General features: G+C 38.9%; 1 protein-coding gene across 1 annotated transcript; it reads left to right on the top strand.

Annotated features, from left to right (window-relative positions):
- Window positions 1–2,877: 2,877 nt before the first annotated feature.
- On the top strand, window positions 2,878–16,836 carry LOC117714966 (uncharacterized). Its single transcript, XM_076940945.1, is given in 4 exon segments — window positions 2,878–2,949; window positions 3,397–3,484; window positions 15,461–15,952; window positions 15,955–16,836. Coding segments are annotated over 4 exon segments (1,488 nt in total). The 3' UTR covers window positions 16,791–16,836.
- The last annotated feature ends 771 nt before the right edge of the window (window positions 16,837–17,607 follow it).

Here is a 17,607-nt window from a genome sequence, read left to right as displayed (position 1 = left end):
TAAACTCACAGCCATGAATTTGCTATAGTCCCTTAACTCATAGGCTAACCATCCTAAATCAGTTTTAAAAGTTAAAGAAAAACTGGCTCTAAGCCTTGTATTCCTAAATGTGTTATACAGGCACAATGCCCATGAGAGTATCAATATTCGTCTCACTTTTATATCAATAAGACCAGCTCAACTATTAAGAGTATGTTTTCTTCAAATTGTTCCCTAAAATTTTCTACTTCAATGTCACTATACAAAATCATCTTAATGTAACCTCACTAACAATTTATTTTTTTCAAATTTTTTAAGGGTGGTGGTCATTGCTGACAGTCTACATTTTGAAGTTCCTCCCAAGGATGAAGACTGAACCATTAACCTGCTCTAGCAGCAATGCTGGAGAAAGATCAAGCACTATTATTGTGAGTGCAGAAAATGCTGCCGAGTGAGGGGCTGGAAGTCCCCTCTGAGTTTTCACACAACACTTAGATTAGAAAGGATGTGAAGACTGAGAGTACCATAAGCAAAGCTCTGCTCCAAAGCAGCATGAAGTGCTCAGGACAATTAGTTTTCAGGGCTCTGCCTCTCTGAAGGACAAGCATCATGGTCATGCTAACTGTTGGGCCACATTCCATGAGTTCTAAAGCTTTGTTGTTCCTCTCAGACTGGCCTCCACAGTAAACTGAAATGTATTGTGGTGTTTTTTTCGTTTGCTTGTTTGTTTTCTTTTTGGGAAAGCAGCCATTGATATTGTCTTTGTCCTATGTAAATGTCTGCTCCTTAATATCTGCTACTAAAAATCACCTTCTTGAGTGTTTCTATTTGTGTACACAGAAACTTGATCATGTCCTAAATGCATCTAAGGAAACTTGATAACAACAGTTCATATCTGAGAAGCAAAGTAAAAGAATCCCTGTTCAAATGTCAGTTTTACCACAGAAAGATAATTTGTTCACTTTTCCCCAGAAAAGAATAAAGGTGTAACACTTTTAAGTTCATCTGTCCTTACTGTGGAAAACAACTAAAATTTGACATAAGCCTTACATGTTTCTTGGAGCTCTTGCCTTCATGGTTAGTTGTAACTTTTCCTGTTGCTTTCAGTGGATTAGATTTCACTTTCCTTTCCCTCAAGTCTCCCATGCCTCAGGAATGCAGTTTAAGGGAAATGAGGGAAAATTTCAGGGTATGGAGAGCAGAAGTTAACATGAAGTTTTTCCTCTAATGTTTTCCACCTTATTTGATGCAGACTCTCTCACTGGGCCTGGAGCTCACTGGTTTGGCCAGACCGACCACATGCACATGTGTATACACACTCCAATAGGTACATAAATACAAACATGCACACATGCACACATGCACACATGCACACATGCACACACGTACACACGCACACACGCACAAATAAAAAAGCAGTACTAGTGATGATTTCCATCTCTATGCACACTGAAAGCATATGTTATTCATACTTTTCTTGCTCAGTAGTTTAGAGCACTTGTTGTTCTGGTAAAAGATCCCATGTTCTTTTCCCAGCACTGGTATGTCAGTTTACAAATGTCTAAAACTCCAGTTTGCAGGAAATTTGATGCACCCTTCTGACCTTCTTGGGCACTACACACACATGGTGCACACACATACATGCAGTCAAAATACTCTAACACATAAAATAAAAACTAAAAATTAAAAATAGTTATCAATATTGTGTTTATTTCAGAAGTGACACAAAAAAATAAAGAACATGTATTGAGTTGAAAATTTTATCCTATTAACTCAGAATGATCTAAGATTATATTTTAAGTAATTTTCTATTAGATCTGGTGAGCAAACACATTGTCTTGCTCTATGTTGGTACTGACTAGAACCTATGCAAAAAGAGGGGGTTGGTGATAGTTTTTAGGTTTCTTTGATAAGAACTAAACAAAGCCCTGCTTTCAAGTTACCACAGCCCTGTGGAAAAATAAAGTTAGAGGAGCAGACAGCAACCCTCTTGACCCTCATTACCTTTAAGGACAGTTACTGCTACTGCTCCATCCATCTGGACAGAATCTTGGTCATGCAAGTCATGTGTCTTCTCTTAGTCAGGTAAGAATTGTTTTGTCTCACCTGATGCAGTTAATTTCTGGCTCGGGAGTCAGGTGATGGTGGGAGGATGAGAGAAGTTTTCAAACCTCGAAGATAATTGTTGAATAAATGTAGAATAGATTTGGGTATCACTGCTTTTATTTTAGTGTTGAAAATAATGCCAAGTTAGCAACTGTCTTAACTGCATGCCTTCATTGTTCGGGAAATTAGAAACTAAGGTTGTTTCAACTGGTACTGGGTAAAAATTAAAAGTGAGTGAGTGCTTCTGCAGAATTGATATACTACAAAAAGATCAAATATAGACAAAATTAGGTCTTGGGAGATGGCTTTGTGGTTAAGAGCGCTGAGTTCTTTCAGAGGTCCTGAGTTAAATTCCCAGCAACCACATGGTGACTGATAACCATTTGTAATGGGATCCAATGCCTTCCTCTGGTATGTCTGGAGTCAGTGACTGTGTACTCACATACATAAAATAAATAAATCATCTTAAAAATAGACAAAATTAATTTATAGCTTTCAATGTTAGACAGTGGTAACATCTGAAGGCACAGTGGTGGCAGGGAGTTCCTGCAAGGCTTCTGAAGTCCTGATTGTGTTCAGTTTCTTGGCCTAGACAATGGCTATATGGGGTTTCCAGACTGAAATGTCACATTCCAGTGAGGGGAGACATAATGAATATCCACATAAGTAAGCATGATAAAAGAGGACAGTCCCCAAATAACAGTCAACACTAATTGCAGTGAAATTCCCATTTTAGCTCATTTTACCTGAAACCAGAGCAACAAGAACTCAAGAAACTGAGCAGGAGCCCTCATGTCCATGCTGACTTTTGACAGCAATGACAATGGCACAGAGTGTGACTGGTATATGAAGAAGTCCCCAAGGGTATCCAGTGAAAGCATGCAAATTATTAGGAACCAGTTATTGCTGGGCACAGTTACAAGGCTTACTCATCTCTGCACTGAACACAAGACCAGTGTCCCCACATGCCTGAGGTCTAACCAATTGTATGTCTCCAGACAATGAATTTCTTTTCAAGTATCTAAAATTATACATGATGTTTCTAATGCATGTAGTCTCTATTTTGAATAATATATTTAAAAGACATACTGGGGTGACATAGGAGAATATCATGCTGTTGGGGAATATACAACATAGAAGAAACTATCAGATCTTGAACTTAAATAATTCTGATTGGTTTAAAAAATACTAAGTATTCCCCTTGTGAAGTTTTTGCAGTATACATTTCTTGAAATTAAAAAGACAATTTAATATAACCAGTTTCACTGAAGTAAAACATAGATTTTACAGCTTTAACTTTGCTAACTACAGTTCAAAGTGAGGAAATACACAGAACATGCACATATAACTCCTTGTTCCAAGCAATCTGTGTCACATCAGATTCCATGTGAAGATAGAGGTACTTTCACACTTAGAGACTAAATGGGTACATCTTTTGTTCAGTATGGGATGCCCCATATTTTGCTCTTTTCTACCATTTGCTACTTCTTCCCATATTTTCTCAGCATAAAGGATAAACTAATGATGATAGAACAGAGTACTATAACAGAAAACACTGCTATTTTCACATTTTGTTCTTGAGCAGTAACTGGAAGAATTATCCTGATTCATGCAACAGCCTTGTTGTCTGCAGATAGGTCCCAGTCTCTAAAGAAGCTATGATGCAGAAATGTTTGTGCAGACTTATAACCCAGATATTAAATATAACTGATCACAAATCTATATGTTTATTATAATATCAAACCTTACTCAACATCTGGACTAGTATGATCTGTTCAGTCTTCCATACTTTGTCCTAAGTCAGGGAACCCTTTGGGTCTTTCAGAAACTAACTATGGAGGTTCTATAATGTTTCAACATGAGTCTAAATAAATTGATTTTCCAAGTGCCTGGATTTTAGTGATGTGTGAGAACAAACACCTAGCCATAAGACAGCTTCTTCAATATACAGAGCACCATCCCCATCAGGACTATAACACAGCAGCTTTAGGATGGATTAATAGTAGGTGCTACCTTCTCTGCCTCTTCCCTGAACTCTCTTTCTGCTGATATCTAACACCTGTATCTGTGTCTCTTTGATTTTTGTCACTTGGAAGACATTTCTGCATTCTCACATGATAACCTCAGGATCTGAGGAAAATTCACTGAGGACACTTTTAGAGGATGTTACTAGAAGGATGACAGTTCCTTTCAATGTAAAACAAGTAAATCATTAATTTGCAGAGAATCTGGGATTCTTACCACATCTCCTTTAATAATATATGCAAATATGAAGAAAATTCCAGAAACACTCCACTTTTCTTTATCAATAAACCTTAGATTGCATCAAGTAATAAATTATTTTGGGTTTGGATTATGACTTCCAGTGAAAATGTGCATTGATTGTGTAACAGTGAGCATTGCTCACTTCTTTTTTTCATTTTTTTTCATTAGTTATTTTATTTATTTACATTCTAAATGTTATCCCCCTTCACAGTTTCCCCTCCACTAGCTTCCTATCCCCTCTTCCCTTCTCCTGCCTCTATGACGATGCTTCCCTATCCACCAACCCACACCTGCCTCAGCAGTCTAGATTTCCCCTATCCTGGGTCATCAAGTCTCCACTGGACCAAAAGGGCTCTTCTCTCAGTGATGGCAGATAAGAAAATCTTCTGATACATATGCAGCTGGAGCCATGGGTACCCACTGTGTATGGTTGGTGGTTTAGTCCCTGGGAGATTTCGGGGATCTGGTTGGTTCATATTGTTGTTCTTCCTATTAGGCTGCAAACCCTTTCAGCTCCTACAGTCCTTGACATAACTTACCCGTTGAGGTCCTCCAGCTCAGGCCAATGTTTGGCTGTGTACACCCACATCTGTATTGCTAAGGATGTGACAGCACTTTTCAGGAGACAGCTGTATCAGGCTCCTGTCAGGAAGCACTTCTTGGCATCCACAATAATGTCTGGGTTTTGTGTCTGCATGTGAGATGAATCCCCAGGTCGAGCAGTCTTCTTCAGTCTCTGCTCCACTCTTTGTCCCTGTATTTTCTTTAGACAGGAGCAATTCGGGGTTAAAATTTTTGAGGTGGGTGGGTGGCACCTGGGACTTTCTGGTTGCTACCCCCAGTTCCTCATCCCCTATTGCTACACATATCTGTTCAATTTCTTGATCATCTGTAAATTTCATCCATCTCTTCCAATACCTGATTCTACCCCCTGGCTTCCCCCTATTCCTCTCCCATTCCTCCCAAGTTCCTACCACCCTCCACATCTCTTGAATATTTTGTTCCTCCTTCTAAGTAGGACTGAAGCATCTACTCTTTGTTCTTCCTTCTTCTCCAGCTTCATGTGCTCTTTGAGTTGAATCGTGGGGTATTCCACACTTTTTGCCTAATATTCACTTATCAATGAGTACATACCATGTGTATTGTTTTGTGACTGAGTTACCTCACTCAGGATAATAATCTCTAGTTCCATCCATTTACCTGAGAATTTCATGAATTCATTGTTTTTAATAGCTGAGTAGTGTTCCATTATGTAAATGTACCACATTTTTCTGCATCCATTTCTCTGTTGAAGGACATCTAGATTGTCTCCAGCTTCTGCTACTATAAATATAGTTGCTATGAACATAGTGGAGCATGTGCCCTTATTACATGTTGGAGCATCTTCTGGGTACATGCCCAGAAATGGTATAGCAGGGCCCTAAGTTAGTACTATGTCCAATTTTCGAGGAAGAGACAGACTGATTTCCAGAGTTGTCATAACAGCTTGCAATCCCACCAGTAATGGAGGAATGTTCCTTTCTCCACAACCTTGCCAGCTTCTGTTGTTACCTGAGTTTTGAACTTAGCTATTCTGACTGGTGTGAGGTGGAACCTCAGGGTTGTTTTGATTTGCATTTCCCTGATCACTAAGGATGTTGAACATTTCTTTAGGTGCTTCTCAACCATTTGAATTTCCTCAGTTGAGAATACTGTTTACCTCTGTTCCCCATTTTTAATAGGGTTATTTGGTTCTCTGGAGTTTAACTTCCTGAATTCTTTGTATATATTGGATATTAGTCTTTTATCTATCGGATGTAAGATTAGTGAAGAATTTTCCCAATCTGTTGATTACTGTTTTGTCCTTTTGACAGTGTCCTTTCCCTTACAGAAACTGCAATTTTATGATTTCCCAGAGCATAAGCCATTGGTGCTCTCTGTTCAGGAATTTTTCCCCTGTGCTCATGTGCTTGAGGCTTTTCCTCTCTTTCCCTTCTACTAGATTCAGAGTATTTGGTTTTATGTGAAAGTCCTTGATCCACTTGGACCTGATCTTTGTACTAGGAGATAAGAATGGATCAATTTGCATTCTTCAACATTTTGACCACCAGTTAAAACAGCACAATTTGGTGAAAATACTGGGTTTTTTTCCCCACTAGATGGTTTTAGCTTCTTTGTCAAATATCAAGTGACAATAGCTGTATGAGTTCATTTCTGGGTCTTCAATTCTATTCTATTGATTTTCCTGCCTGTCTTTGTACCAATACCATGCAGTTTTTAACGCTATTGCTCTGTAGTACAGCTTGAGGTCAGGGATGGTGATTCCCCCAGATATTCTTTTATTGTTGAGAACAGTTTTTCTTATCCTGGGTTTTTTGTTATTCCACATGAATTTGAGAACTGCTCCTTCTATCTTTATGAACAATTGAGTTGGAATTTTGATGGGGGTTGTGTTGAATCTGTACGTTGCTTTTCACAAGATGACCATTTTTACTATATTAAACCTGCCAATCCATGAGCATTGGAGATCTTTTCAATTTCTGAAGTCTTCTCTGATTTCTTTCTTCAAGGACTTGGAGTTCTTGTTGTAGGGATCTTTCACTTATTTGGTTAGAGTCACACCAAAATATTTTATATTGTTTGTGACTATTGTAAAGGATACTGTTTCCCTAATTTCTTTCTCAGCTTGTTATCCATAGAGTACAGAAAGGTTACTAATTTGTTTGACTTAATATTATATCCAGCCACTTTGCTAGAGTTGTTCATCAGCTGTAGAAGTTCTTTGGTGAAATTTTTGGAGTCACTTTAGTATACTGTCATATCATCTGCAAATAGTGATATTTTTACTTTTTTCTTTGAAATTTGTATCCATTTGACCTCCTTTTGTTGTCTAATTGCTTTAGCTAGAATTTCAAGTACAATATTGAATAGGTAGGGAGAGAGTGGGTAGCCTTGTCTAGTCCTTGATTTTACTGGGGTTGCTTTAAGTTGCTCTCCATTTTGTTTGATGTTGGCTACTGCTTTTCTGTATATTGCTTTTACTATGTTTATGTATGGGCCTTGAATCCCTGGTCTTTTCATGACTTTTAACATGAAGGGATGTTTAATTTTATCAAATTTTTTTCAACATCTAATGAAATTATGAGTTTGTTTATGTAGTGGATTACATTGATGGATTTCCATATATTGAAGCATCCCTGCTTCCTTGAAACAAATCCTATGTGATTATGATGAATAATTGTTTTGATACGTTATTGGATTCACTTTCCAAGAATTTTAGTGAGTTTTTTTGCATCTATATCCAAAAAGAAAATTGGTCTGAAGTTCTCTTTCTGTCTTGGGTCTTTGTATGGTTATACTATCAGCATATTTGGCTTCATAGAAAGAATTTAGTAGTGTTCCTTCTGTTTCTATTGTGTGGAATAGTTTCAAGAGTATTGGTATTAGGTCTTCTTTGAAGGTCTGATAGAATTCTGCACTAAACCTATCTGGTCCTGAGCATTTTTTGATTGGGAGACTTTTCTTTTCTTTTTTTTCTTTCTTTTTTTTTTTTTTTACTCAGAACACTTTATTTATCAGTATTTGTATATACATATATACTTATACATGTATACATATATACATACATATATGAACAATAATTAAATAATAAAATGTATAAAAAAAGTATGGGGAGTTGAGAAGAGTGGGAGGAAGGAGAGAAAGGGAAAAATTATGTAAATACAGTGCTCATATATGAAATTCTCAAAAGGGAATTCAGTTTTTTAAAATGTTCAATAGATTAACTAGCATTTTACAATATGAAAATAAACATGACCTATAATTATGTTGAAGGACATTTTAACTCACTATGAACTTTGAAGTTTAAAATGAAATCAATAAAAATTATTTTACCCAGCATACTAGCAAAAACCACAATAACATTTTCTAATTCAAAGTATTTCTGAGAACAAGAAAATGGATTGTCAGAAGCCAAGTCAGCAGAGCCAAGGGGACACTGTGTGTTATTTCTTTTTTTCTTTCTTTCTTTTTTTATTATTATCAAATCATAATTTTTACTTTTTAACACAGGGTTTATAAACACAAAAATGCAGGATGTGGGGAGGGGGATGACACAGGAGCATAGGTGTTCAGGAGGAGTACAGATATCTTTCAGATCAGGGTATCAGCTGTGTAAAGGTTCAGGGGACAGGTCACTATGACTCTGTCAATAATTCACTTGTCCTTATCTAAGTTGGTACTATCCCCCAGGGCTGCCTATTTACAAGGGTCTATGACTACTCAGGCTGGTAAACTTCCACAAAAGTTGCCTGTTTACAATAGTTTATAGATATCTGTTTCAGTGTTTTTCCATAGAGACCCAAAACTTGGTGTTAGCAGGCATGTATGTCAGGCCTATTGCTGATTTTAGGCTTATGGCTGATTTTAGGCCTTCAGTGTATAAGCAGGGCTGCCCCTGACATCTCCTCCCTTCTCCAAGTATAGAAGGGGTGTGGCGATTCTAATTTTGCCAAAGCAGGGATAGAGGCCTGACCTCCAGTAATTAAAGAGGACCTTGTAATGGCTCCAGTCCTCCTGTAGTTGTCCAGTGAGGCATGAGGGCCATACCCATCCTGATGTCTTTTTCCTGGAGAGAGGAAACTTTTGACATCAACCCCTATGCAGTAGGCTTGTCCCTCAGGGAACCAAGAAACATGTTTTTAACTTTTATTTATATTCCCTTGCAGTGCTTAGCCTCGCAGCCTAAGCAAGAATTCAGATCACCAGACAGAGGGGGTTCTGGGTGGCCCCTCTCTGCTTGATCTAGGGGCGGAAGTCCCCTCTTTTAGGTAGGGTGTAGATGGGACTTGGGAGTACCCTGGATAGAGTAACAACCTCATTTAGAGTCTTGTGGTCCTCCATAGCTAACTTATGATAATGTATCTGAATAGATTTTGCTATCAGATTATCTATCTGTTGTTTCACAAAGTTAGTCAGCCTATTTAAGGCCCAGGGACCAAAGAAAATAAGCAAAAATAACCTAATTAATGGTCCCAAGATGGAATGAAATAGGGTTAACAATCATGGAGAGGTTGAAGACCAATTCTTATACAAGCTCTCATTTTTCTCTTTCTCTCTCTGTCTTTTCTCAAGACCTTCTCTGGCCTTTTTCATTGTCTCTTTAATCATCCCTGTTTTATCTAAGTAAAAGCAGCATTCATCTTTAAGTGCTGTACACAGTCTAGAGCTGTACACAGTCTTTTCTATTGTAAAAGAGAAAATCAAGTCCAAAAAAGTCCTTTGCAATTTTGGGGGATCGAATCAAACAGCAAAACGAGGGATTTCTTCAGATTGGTGATGTCAGTCTGTAGCTGTTTGATGTCCTTGCCAAAGGCCCATTGGAGGTCTGAGTAGTATAAGACTGGAGGTCAGCATCAGGATCAGAACTCCTAACAGCAGACATCACAGGTGATTAATTTTTACCTGGGAAGGAAAAAAGAAGGGAATTCTTAGGGAAATTTCTCTTCTCTGGATATCAATTGTTATTCATCTTATTTATAATTGGGCCTGGTTTTGTGGGGGTATCTATTTAATTCACTAATCTTTTTGACGGCCATTTAGCTGTGCCTTCTGTGGTATCAAACAGGCATATCAATCCTCGGCCCCATATAGGAACTGGGTCCTGGCCATTCCATTTAAGGGTAAAAGGGTCCTTCCACATAGTTGTGGCATAGTTTTTTTTTTTTTTTTTTTTTTTTGGTTTTTCGAGACAGGGTTTCTCTGTGTAGTCCTGGCTATCCTGGAACTCACTCTGTAGACCAGGCTGGCCTCGAACTCAGAAATCTGCCTGCCTCTGCCTCCCAATGTGGCATAGTTTTTATTGGTCTCAGCAATGCCAGGGGCAATCAGCGGCAGATTTGCTGTGAGCTTTCCCTTTTAGAAAGTTAAGAGTAAACAAGGCATGCTCCTTCCACCCTCAGAGAGTCATGAAGACACTATTTAAAGAAATATAATTCTTTATTAAAAATTTCTTTTATCAAAGGACTATTATAAAACAGCCAACAATTAATCAATCTACAAAAAATATCAATTAATGAGAGCTTCTTCTTTTTTTGTAAAATTACTCCTCTTTTGTCAATTAATTGTTGAGGGAAATTAGGATTTGCGTGTCTCTTGAGAATATTGAATCTTTTTTTTTTTTTTTTTTTGCCAGACCCATTATCTGTTTTTTTTTTTTTTTTTTTTTTTTTTTTTTTTTTTTTTTTTTTTTTGTGGATATTTTACGTATTTACCTTTCACTGTTATCTCCTCTTTCTGTCTCCCCCCAAACCCCTTTTCCCATACCTCATCTTCCAATTTTTATGAGGGTATGCCCCCACCATTCTCCCAATCCCGCCTCCCTGCTCTTGTATTCCCCAACACTGTGGATCCAGTCTTTTGAGGACCATGGCTCTCCACTTCCACTGTTGCCTAACAAGGGAGTGGGAGACTTTTAATGACTGCTACTATTTCTTTCTGAGTTATGGAACTGTTTAAATGGTTTATTTGATCTTGATTTAACTTTGGTATTTGGTATCTTTATAGAATATTGTCCATTTCATCAAGATTTTTTCAGTTTTGTTGAGTATAGTCTTCTTTAGTAGGGTCTGATTATTTTTAAAATTTCCTCATTTTTGTTGTTATATCTCTCTTATCATTTCTGATTTTGTTAATTTGGAAACTGCTTGTGTGCCCTCTGGTTAGTCTGACTCAGTGTTTATCTATATTGTTGATTTTCTTAAAGAACCAGCTCCAGGTCTTGTTGATTCTCTGTATAGTTCTTTTTGTTTCTACTTGGTTGATTTCAGCCTTGAGTTGTATTATTTCCTGCCATCTACTCCTCTTGGGTGTATTTGCTTCTTTTTGTTCTAGAGCTTTCAGGTGTCCTGTCAAGCTCCTAGTGTATTCTCTCTCTTTTTGGAGGCACTCAGAGGTATGAGCTTTCCTCATAGCACTGTGTTCATTGTGTCCCATAAGTTTGAGTATGTTATACCTTCATTTCCATTAAATTCTTTAAATGAAAACTCTTTAATTTCTTTATTTCTTCCTTGACCAAGTTATCATTGAGTAGATTGTTGTTCAGCTTCTGTGTGTATGTGGCCTTTCTGTTGTTTTTGTTCTTATTGAAGACCAGCATTAGTTCCTAGTGATCAGATACGATGTATATGATTGTTCCAATCTTCTCGTATCTTTTGAGGCCATTGATGTGACCCATAATATGGGCAACTTTGGAGAATGTAGCTTGAGGTGCTGAGAAGGAAATATATTACTTTGTTTTAGGATGAAATGATATTTGTTGCATCCATTTGGTTCATAACTTCTGTTAGTTTCACTGTGTCTCCATTTAATTTCTGTTTCCGTTATTCATCCACTGCTGAGAGTGGGGTGTTGAAGTCTCCCACTATTACTGTGTAAGGTTGAATCTGTGCGTTGAGCTTTAGTAAAGTTTCTTTTATGAATAGAATGTGGTTGCTCTTGTATTTGGAGCATAGAAGTTCTGAATTAAGTGTTCATCTTGGTAGATTTTTCCTTTAATGAGTATGAAGTGTCCAGCCTTGTCATTTTTGATAACATTTGGTTGAAAGTCAATTTTATTCCATATTAAAATGGTTATTCTAGCTTGTTTCCTGGGACTATTTGCTTGGAAAATTATTTTTGAGCCTTTTACACTGAAGTAGTGTCTATCTTTTTCATTGAGTTGTGTTTCCTATATTCAACAAAATGCTGGAACCAGTTTATGTATCCAGTTTGTTACTCTATGTCTTTTCATTGAGGAATTGAGTCCATTGATGTTAAGAGATATTAATGAATAGTGATTGTTGCTTCCTGTTATTTTTGTTGTTAGAGGTAGAATCACATTTGTGTGGCTATCTTCTTTTGGGTTTGTTGAAAGATTACTTTCTTGCTTTTTCTAGGGTGTAGTTTTGTCCCTTGTGTTGGAGTTTTCCCTCTATTATCCTTTGTAGGGCTGGATTTGTGAAAAGATATTGTGTAAATTTGTTTTTGCCATGGAATATCTTGGTTTCTCCATCTATGGCAATTAAGATGTTTACTGGGTATAGTAGCCTGGGCTGGCATTTGTGTTCTCTTAGGGTCTGTATGACATCTGCCTAGGATCTTCTAGCTTTCATAGTCTCTATTGAGAGGTCTGATGTAATTCTGATAGGTCTGCCTTTATATCTTACTTGATCTTTTTCATTTACTGCTTTTAATATTCTTTCTTTGTTTTGTGTATTTGGTGTTTTGACTATTATGTGACAGGAGGAATTTCTTTCCTGGTCCATTCTGTTTCTTAGTTCCTGTGCCTGAGGTCTCTGGGAGTGTGCATCTTGGGCCAGTTTTCTGAGCAGAAGTGGTGGCCTTACCTGTGCTCTCAAGTGTGTCAGCACTCCTGGGAGGCCAGCTCTCTCCTGGTGGGATTTGAGTACAGAGAGCTGTGTCACAAGATCAGCTCTGGAAGCAGATGCAAACCAGAAGGATCCAGTCCCTGATGTTTCTTGATGATCAGCTAATAGAAGTGAAATGCTAATGATACTTTATTGTATGAAAACCTTTGTCTCATTGTACTTTCTGAAATATTTTCCTTATATATTATATATCTTTGTATATCCCATTTTTGTTATGAAAGTGTGTGCATATGATCATCAATAGTTTATAATTGCCCCCTCAAAGTTGTTAAATTCACTGTATTCCTGTAACATATGAAATAAAATATATCAGTTGTTTCCTCACTATTTTGCAGAAAAACTCAAAAGCCTCAATTGAAACCTTGTCTCCATCTACTCTCTGAGGTTCTTACTGTTAAGCGAATGACTCTATATTGGCTATAATTCTCATTTTTTCAGTAAAATTTTCGGGAGCCTCCTGGCCAGAGAGGGTAATGGTGGGGGCACAGAATAGGACTCTGGTAATGGCTTTAACGTCTGAGGGTCTCAGGGTTTTCTGGCTCTCTGACCTTTGCTGAAATGCTGAAGATAACTTCTAAAAAGTCCTAAAATTTTCTTGATCCTTTTGATGGTAAAAGACTGCTGGCCTAGGTAATTAACATCTGTAGCCTAACAGGGGAATATTAGGCAATGTGGCTTTTGTTCTATCTCAGCAAGAACTGCTGGGCTCTAACTTTCACCCTGCTAGTTGGAAGTCACAGGAAGAAAAGACACTTAGAAATGTCATTATACTGTTTATTACTAAGTTGTTAACAGTTTACTATGAAAGCTATCTAAAGGGAAAAGCAGAAAGGTCTTAAGTGGGGAAAGGGAAAAAAATCTATTCTATATCTTTATTCTATCTGCCTCTGATTTTTTTTCCTCAGTACTTATACATTTTCCAGAATACCTGATCACATGTTACAAAGTTCATGACAAGTCCACACAAAAAAAAAAATCAAATCATAAATTGAAATAGAGGTTTACAACAGAGAATGTTTACATGCATATCCATTAGGAGTAATTATCTGGCTAAACATCCATCACCTGTCTAGCTCCACAGGTTTACTGAAGGTTTAAAACTATAACTAAGTTATTAGTGAAGTTCTGTATAGATAAACCCAGTCAATATTTTATCTTCTGTCCTAGCACCTATAATAAGTCCTTAGTTCCCTTCTTATGACCTTTGGTTAATTGTTTTACAACCTCTTGGAATGTGGTCTGAGTAGGAGAAAGTCCAGTTCCTATCTAAGAGCAATTAACTGATGACACTTGGGAGACTGGCAGAGTTCTCATTGCAGTTTTGACTGTCAGAAAAGGATCTAGTAGCAATCCCACAATTAAAAAAAAACTTAATAACCATTGATATAATTTTAGAAATTCTTATAGAATCATCATTAGGACTTAAGAAGTCATCAATTTGTCTATATAGCAACACTACAAGACAGTACATCTTTGTAGATCTGTAGAGATCTGCTCCAAAGTGGTATGATATTGCTTAATGATTGTTATATATGTTTAATAGTAATAGGAAAAGCATATTAATAGCAGGAATGTTTCCTAAAATGAGTCCGTTACAGCCCTGCTGAATAACGGTACACCAGTAGCAAATCATTTAATAATATAAGGCAGGCCTTTTCAGGATGAACACCTGTTAGTTATTAGCTTGTCCCATTATGGGTCCTCACATTTCATGACTTATGTTTCAATTTTTTTAAGTGTTTGTCCCCCATGTTCATTATTTTTGGAGGATCTGTTGCTCATTCAATTAAGAAAGCATTAATTGAACATCTGAATAGTTGACACTTGTTACCTATAAATGATGAACATTTCAACAGAAATCTTTTAGTGTTGAAGAGAACTTTTGTTTAAAGTCGATGATAGTGAAGAGAAAGAGAGGGCTTCATGGAGAGGATAGAGGGGGGCCGAATGAAAAAGGGGGAGACAGGGATACATATAGAAGGAAAGGAAGAACAGAGGCAAAGAAACTCTTTTCAATATATGACAGGGCAAGTTTATTTAAAGCAATGACTTTCTAAAGGAAAATGACTAGACTTGCATTGTAGCCAGGATCATAATAATCTGTGGCTCTCTGAAAGAAAAGGCATGAGAATACAAGGGAGACCAATTGGGAAGATGAGGTCAGCCTGAGTACGAAGAGGCCAAGAGATAGAAATAACAAAATGGTATACAAGTATGTAATTATTGAGAAAGATACAGACAGAATGACAGACAGAAAAATTGAGAAACAGAAAAATAGGTGATAGATAGATAGATAGATAGATAGATAGAAGTTAGATTGGACAGACAGTTTTTTAAGTAAGAAGGTCAATAGATGATTGATAGGCAGGTAGATAGACAGATTAATACACAGACAGGGAGATTCATTGATTCAAGATAACATCTACAAAGACCCTGGAGATTTCCACAACAATAACTGTTGAGAGGTACCTGTTATGTTTACCCTTACCCAAGAGTTAGAGAAAAGTATAAATGCTGTTCAGTTGGAGTATATAGAAAAACCACTGCAGTGAAGTGAGACATTATGAAGATAGTAAAATACTTAAACAAATCACATGGCATTACAAGAAGGGTATGAAGTGCTCTGAGTCTATATCTTGATTTACTGTATGAGAACAACTTACATGCAAAAGAAACTGCTGTACATGTCAGAGTATAGAAATAAGAGCTATGTTTCTCTTCATCTGACTCTGGCTCCTCTTCCACCTCAGAAGATGAGCGGCCCAAGAGATCCCATGTGAAGAATGGTGAGGTAGGCAGGCGGCGGAGACATTCCCCTTCTCGGAGTGCCTCTCCATCACCTCGAAAGCGCCAAAAAAAGACTTCCCCTCAGATGCAGATGGGAAAGCGATGGCAGTCGCCAGTCACTAAAAGTAGAAGGAGGAGAAGTCCCTCCCCACCTCCTGCCAGAAGGCTACGATCTCCTTCTCCAGCCCCTCCTCCTCCTCCCCCACCTCCTCCTCTGCGGTGCAGATCTCCCACCCCACCGCCTCAACGAAGGACCCCTTCTCCCCCACGCCGCCGCTCACCACCGTCTCCAAGAAGATACTCTCCCCCCATCCAGAGGAGATACTCTCCTTCCCCACCTCCAAAGAGGAGAACCGCCTCGCCCCCGCCCCCGCCCCCGCCCCCGCCCCCGCCCCCGCCCAAGGGAAGGGCATCCCATCTCCACCACCAAAGCGCCGGGTCTCTCACTCTCCACCTCCTAAACAAAGAAGCCCCCCAGTCACCAAGAGATGCTCACCCTCCTTATCTTCAAAGCATAGGAAAGGGTCTTCCCCAGGCCGCTCCACCCGGGAGGCCCGGTCACCACAACCAAACAAAAGGCATTCGCCCTCACCACGGCCTCGGGCTCCTCAGACCTCTAGCCCTCCCCCTGCTGGAAGAGGAGCTTCAGAGTCCCCCCATGGAAGGCAGTCCCCATCTCCGAGTACCAGGCCTATCAGGAGAGTCTCCACGACTCCGGAGCCCAAAAAGATGAAAAAGGCTGCATCACCAAGCCCTCAGTCTGTAAGAAGGGTTTCATCTTCCAGATCTGTCTCTGGATCTCCTCAGCCAGCAGCTAAAAAGCCTCCAGCGCCTCCCTCTCCTGTGCAGTCTCAGTCACCCTCCACAAACTGGTCACCTGCAGTACCAGCCAAGAATGCTAAAAGCCCAACCCCAAGCCCGTCCCCTGCCAGGAATTCTGATCAAGAAGGAGGTGGAAAGAAAAAGAAGAAGAAGAAGGACAAGAAACACAAGAAGGATAAGAAACACAAGAAGCACAAAAAACATAAGAAGGAGAAGGTTGTGGCCGTAGCCCCAGCCCCTGCAGCCCCTGCAGCTGTTTCTGCTGCCGCCACCACATCAGCACAGGAAGAGCCTGCAGCAGCACCAGAGCCCAGGAAGGAGACTGGGAGTGAGGCTGAAGATGACAACCTTGATGACTTAGAGAGGCACCTGAGGGAGAAGGCGCTGCGATCCATGTGGAAGGCTCAAGTGTCCCCACAGTCCTAGGCGGGCGTGTTGGTTACCTTGTAAATTTTATTTGGTTTGTACTCAATTCAATGTGTTTGAGCTTTAGACTGTAACATTTGTTGTAATAATTGCTAGGTTGAAGTTCACCATGTTTTAAAAAGGGGGGGCATGGATTTACATTACAAAGGTGTCCGCAGTGTATTAGTGACATTCTTCCATTGACATTTAGAGTGAAATATTTTAAGCCAAAAAAAAATCTCTTTTTTTAAAAAGGGGGTTTGAATATTGTTGGCATTCTTGTGGTTCCTTTAAATGCCCTTGCCTCTCCCAAGAGGTTGGTTTTTTTTTTTTTTTTTTTTTTTTTTCTTTTTTATTCCCGTCCCTTTTCTCTTGAATCTTAGCACCCATGTAAATTATGCTTCCAACCTTGTATAAGTTTGTAAGCTCGCCCAGAAGTGAGACCACTGATGAAGTACCACAGAGGTTTGAGTGGGTGTTCGTTCACTCTTGCCTGTGGAGTCGGCTGTGTGGCAGGATGGCAGGATCCCAACTCTAGAGCTGAGTGTGGGCAGCCTGCTGGGCTGCGGGGCTGCCCCAGGGACAGTTCCTAGGCTGACTTGGAACTCTGGGTTTTCTCCTTCAAGTTGTTTTGTTCCCCCTTTTCATCCTCTTTTGTAAAGGCGATTTACTAGCCCCAGGAAAGACCCTTCAGTTACATAAATTTGTTTTCGGTGGCTCTCATTCCTGTTTTCCTTACTCTTCCAATTGGTACCCACAACTGAAGAGCTGTGTATTTGGCGGACTGGAAGGGCCTGGACAGTGTCTTGGTTTCACTTGTTTTATTTTATTTTATTTT

This window comes from Arvicanthis niloticus, chromosome 9, assembly GCF_011762505.2.
Source record: "Arvicanthis niloticus isolate mArvNil1 chromosome 9, mArvNil1.pat.X, whole genome shotgun sequence".
Taxonomy (NCBI): domain Eukaryota; kingdom Metazoa; phylum Chordata; class Mammalia; order Rodentia; family Muridae; genus Arvicanthis; species Arvicanthis niloticus.
The sequence above is the reverse complement of the archived record's forward strand: the minus strand, read 5'-3'. Positions and strand labels throughout refer to the sequence as shown.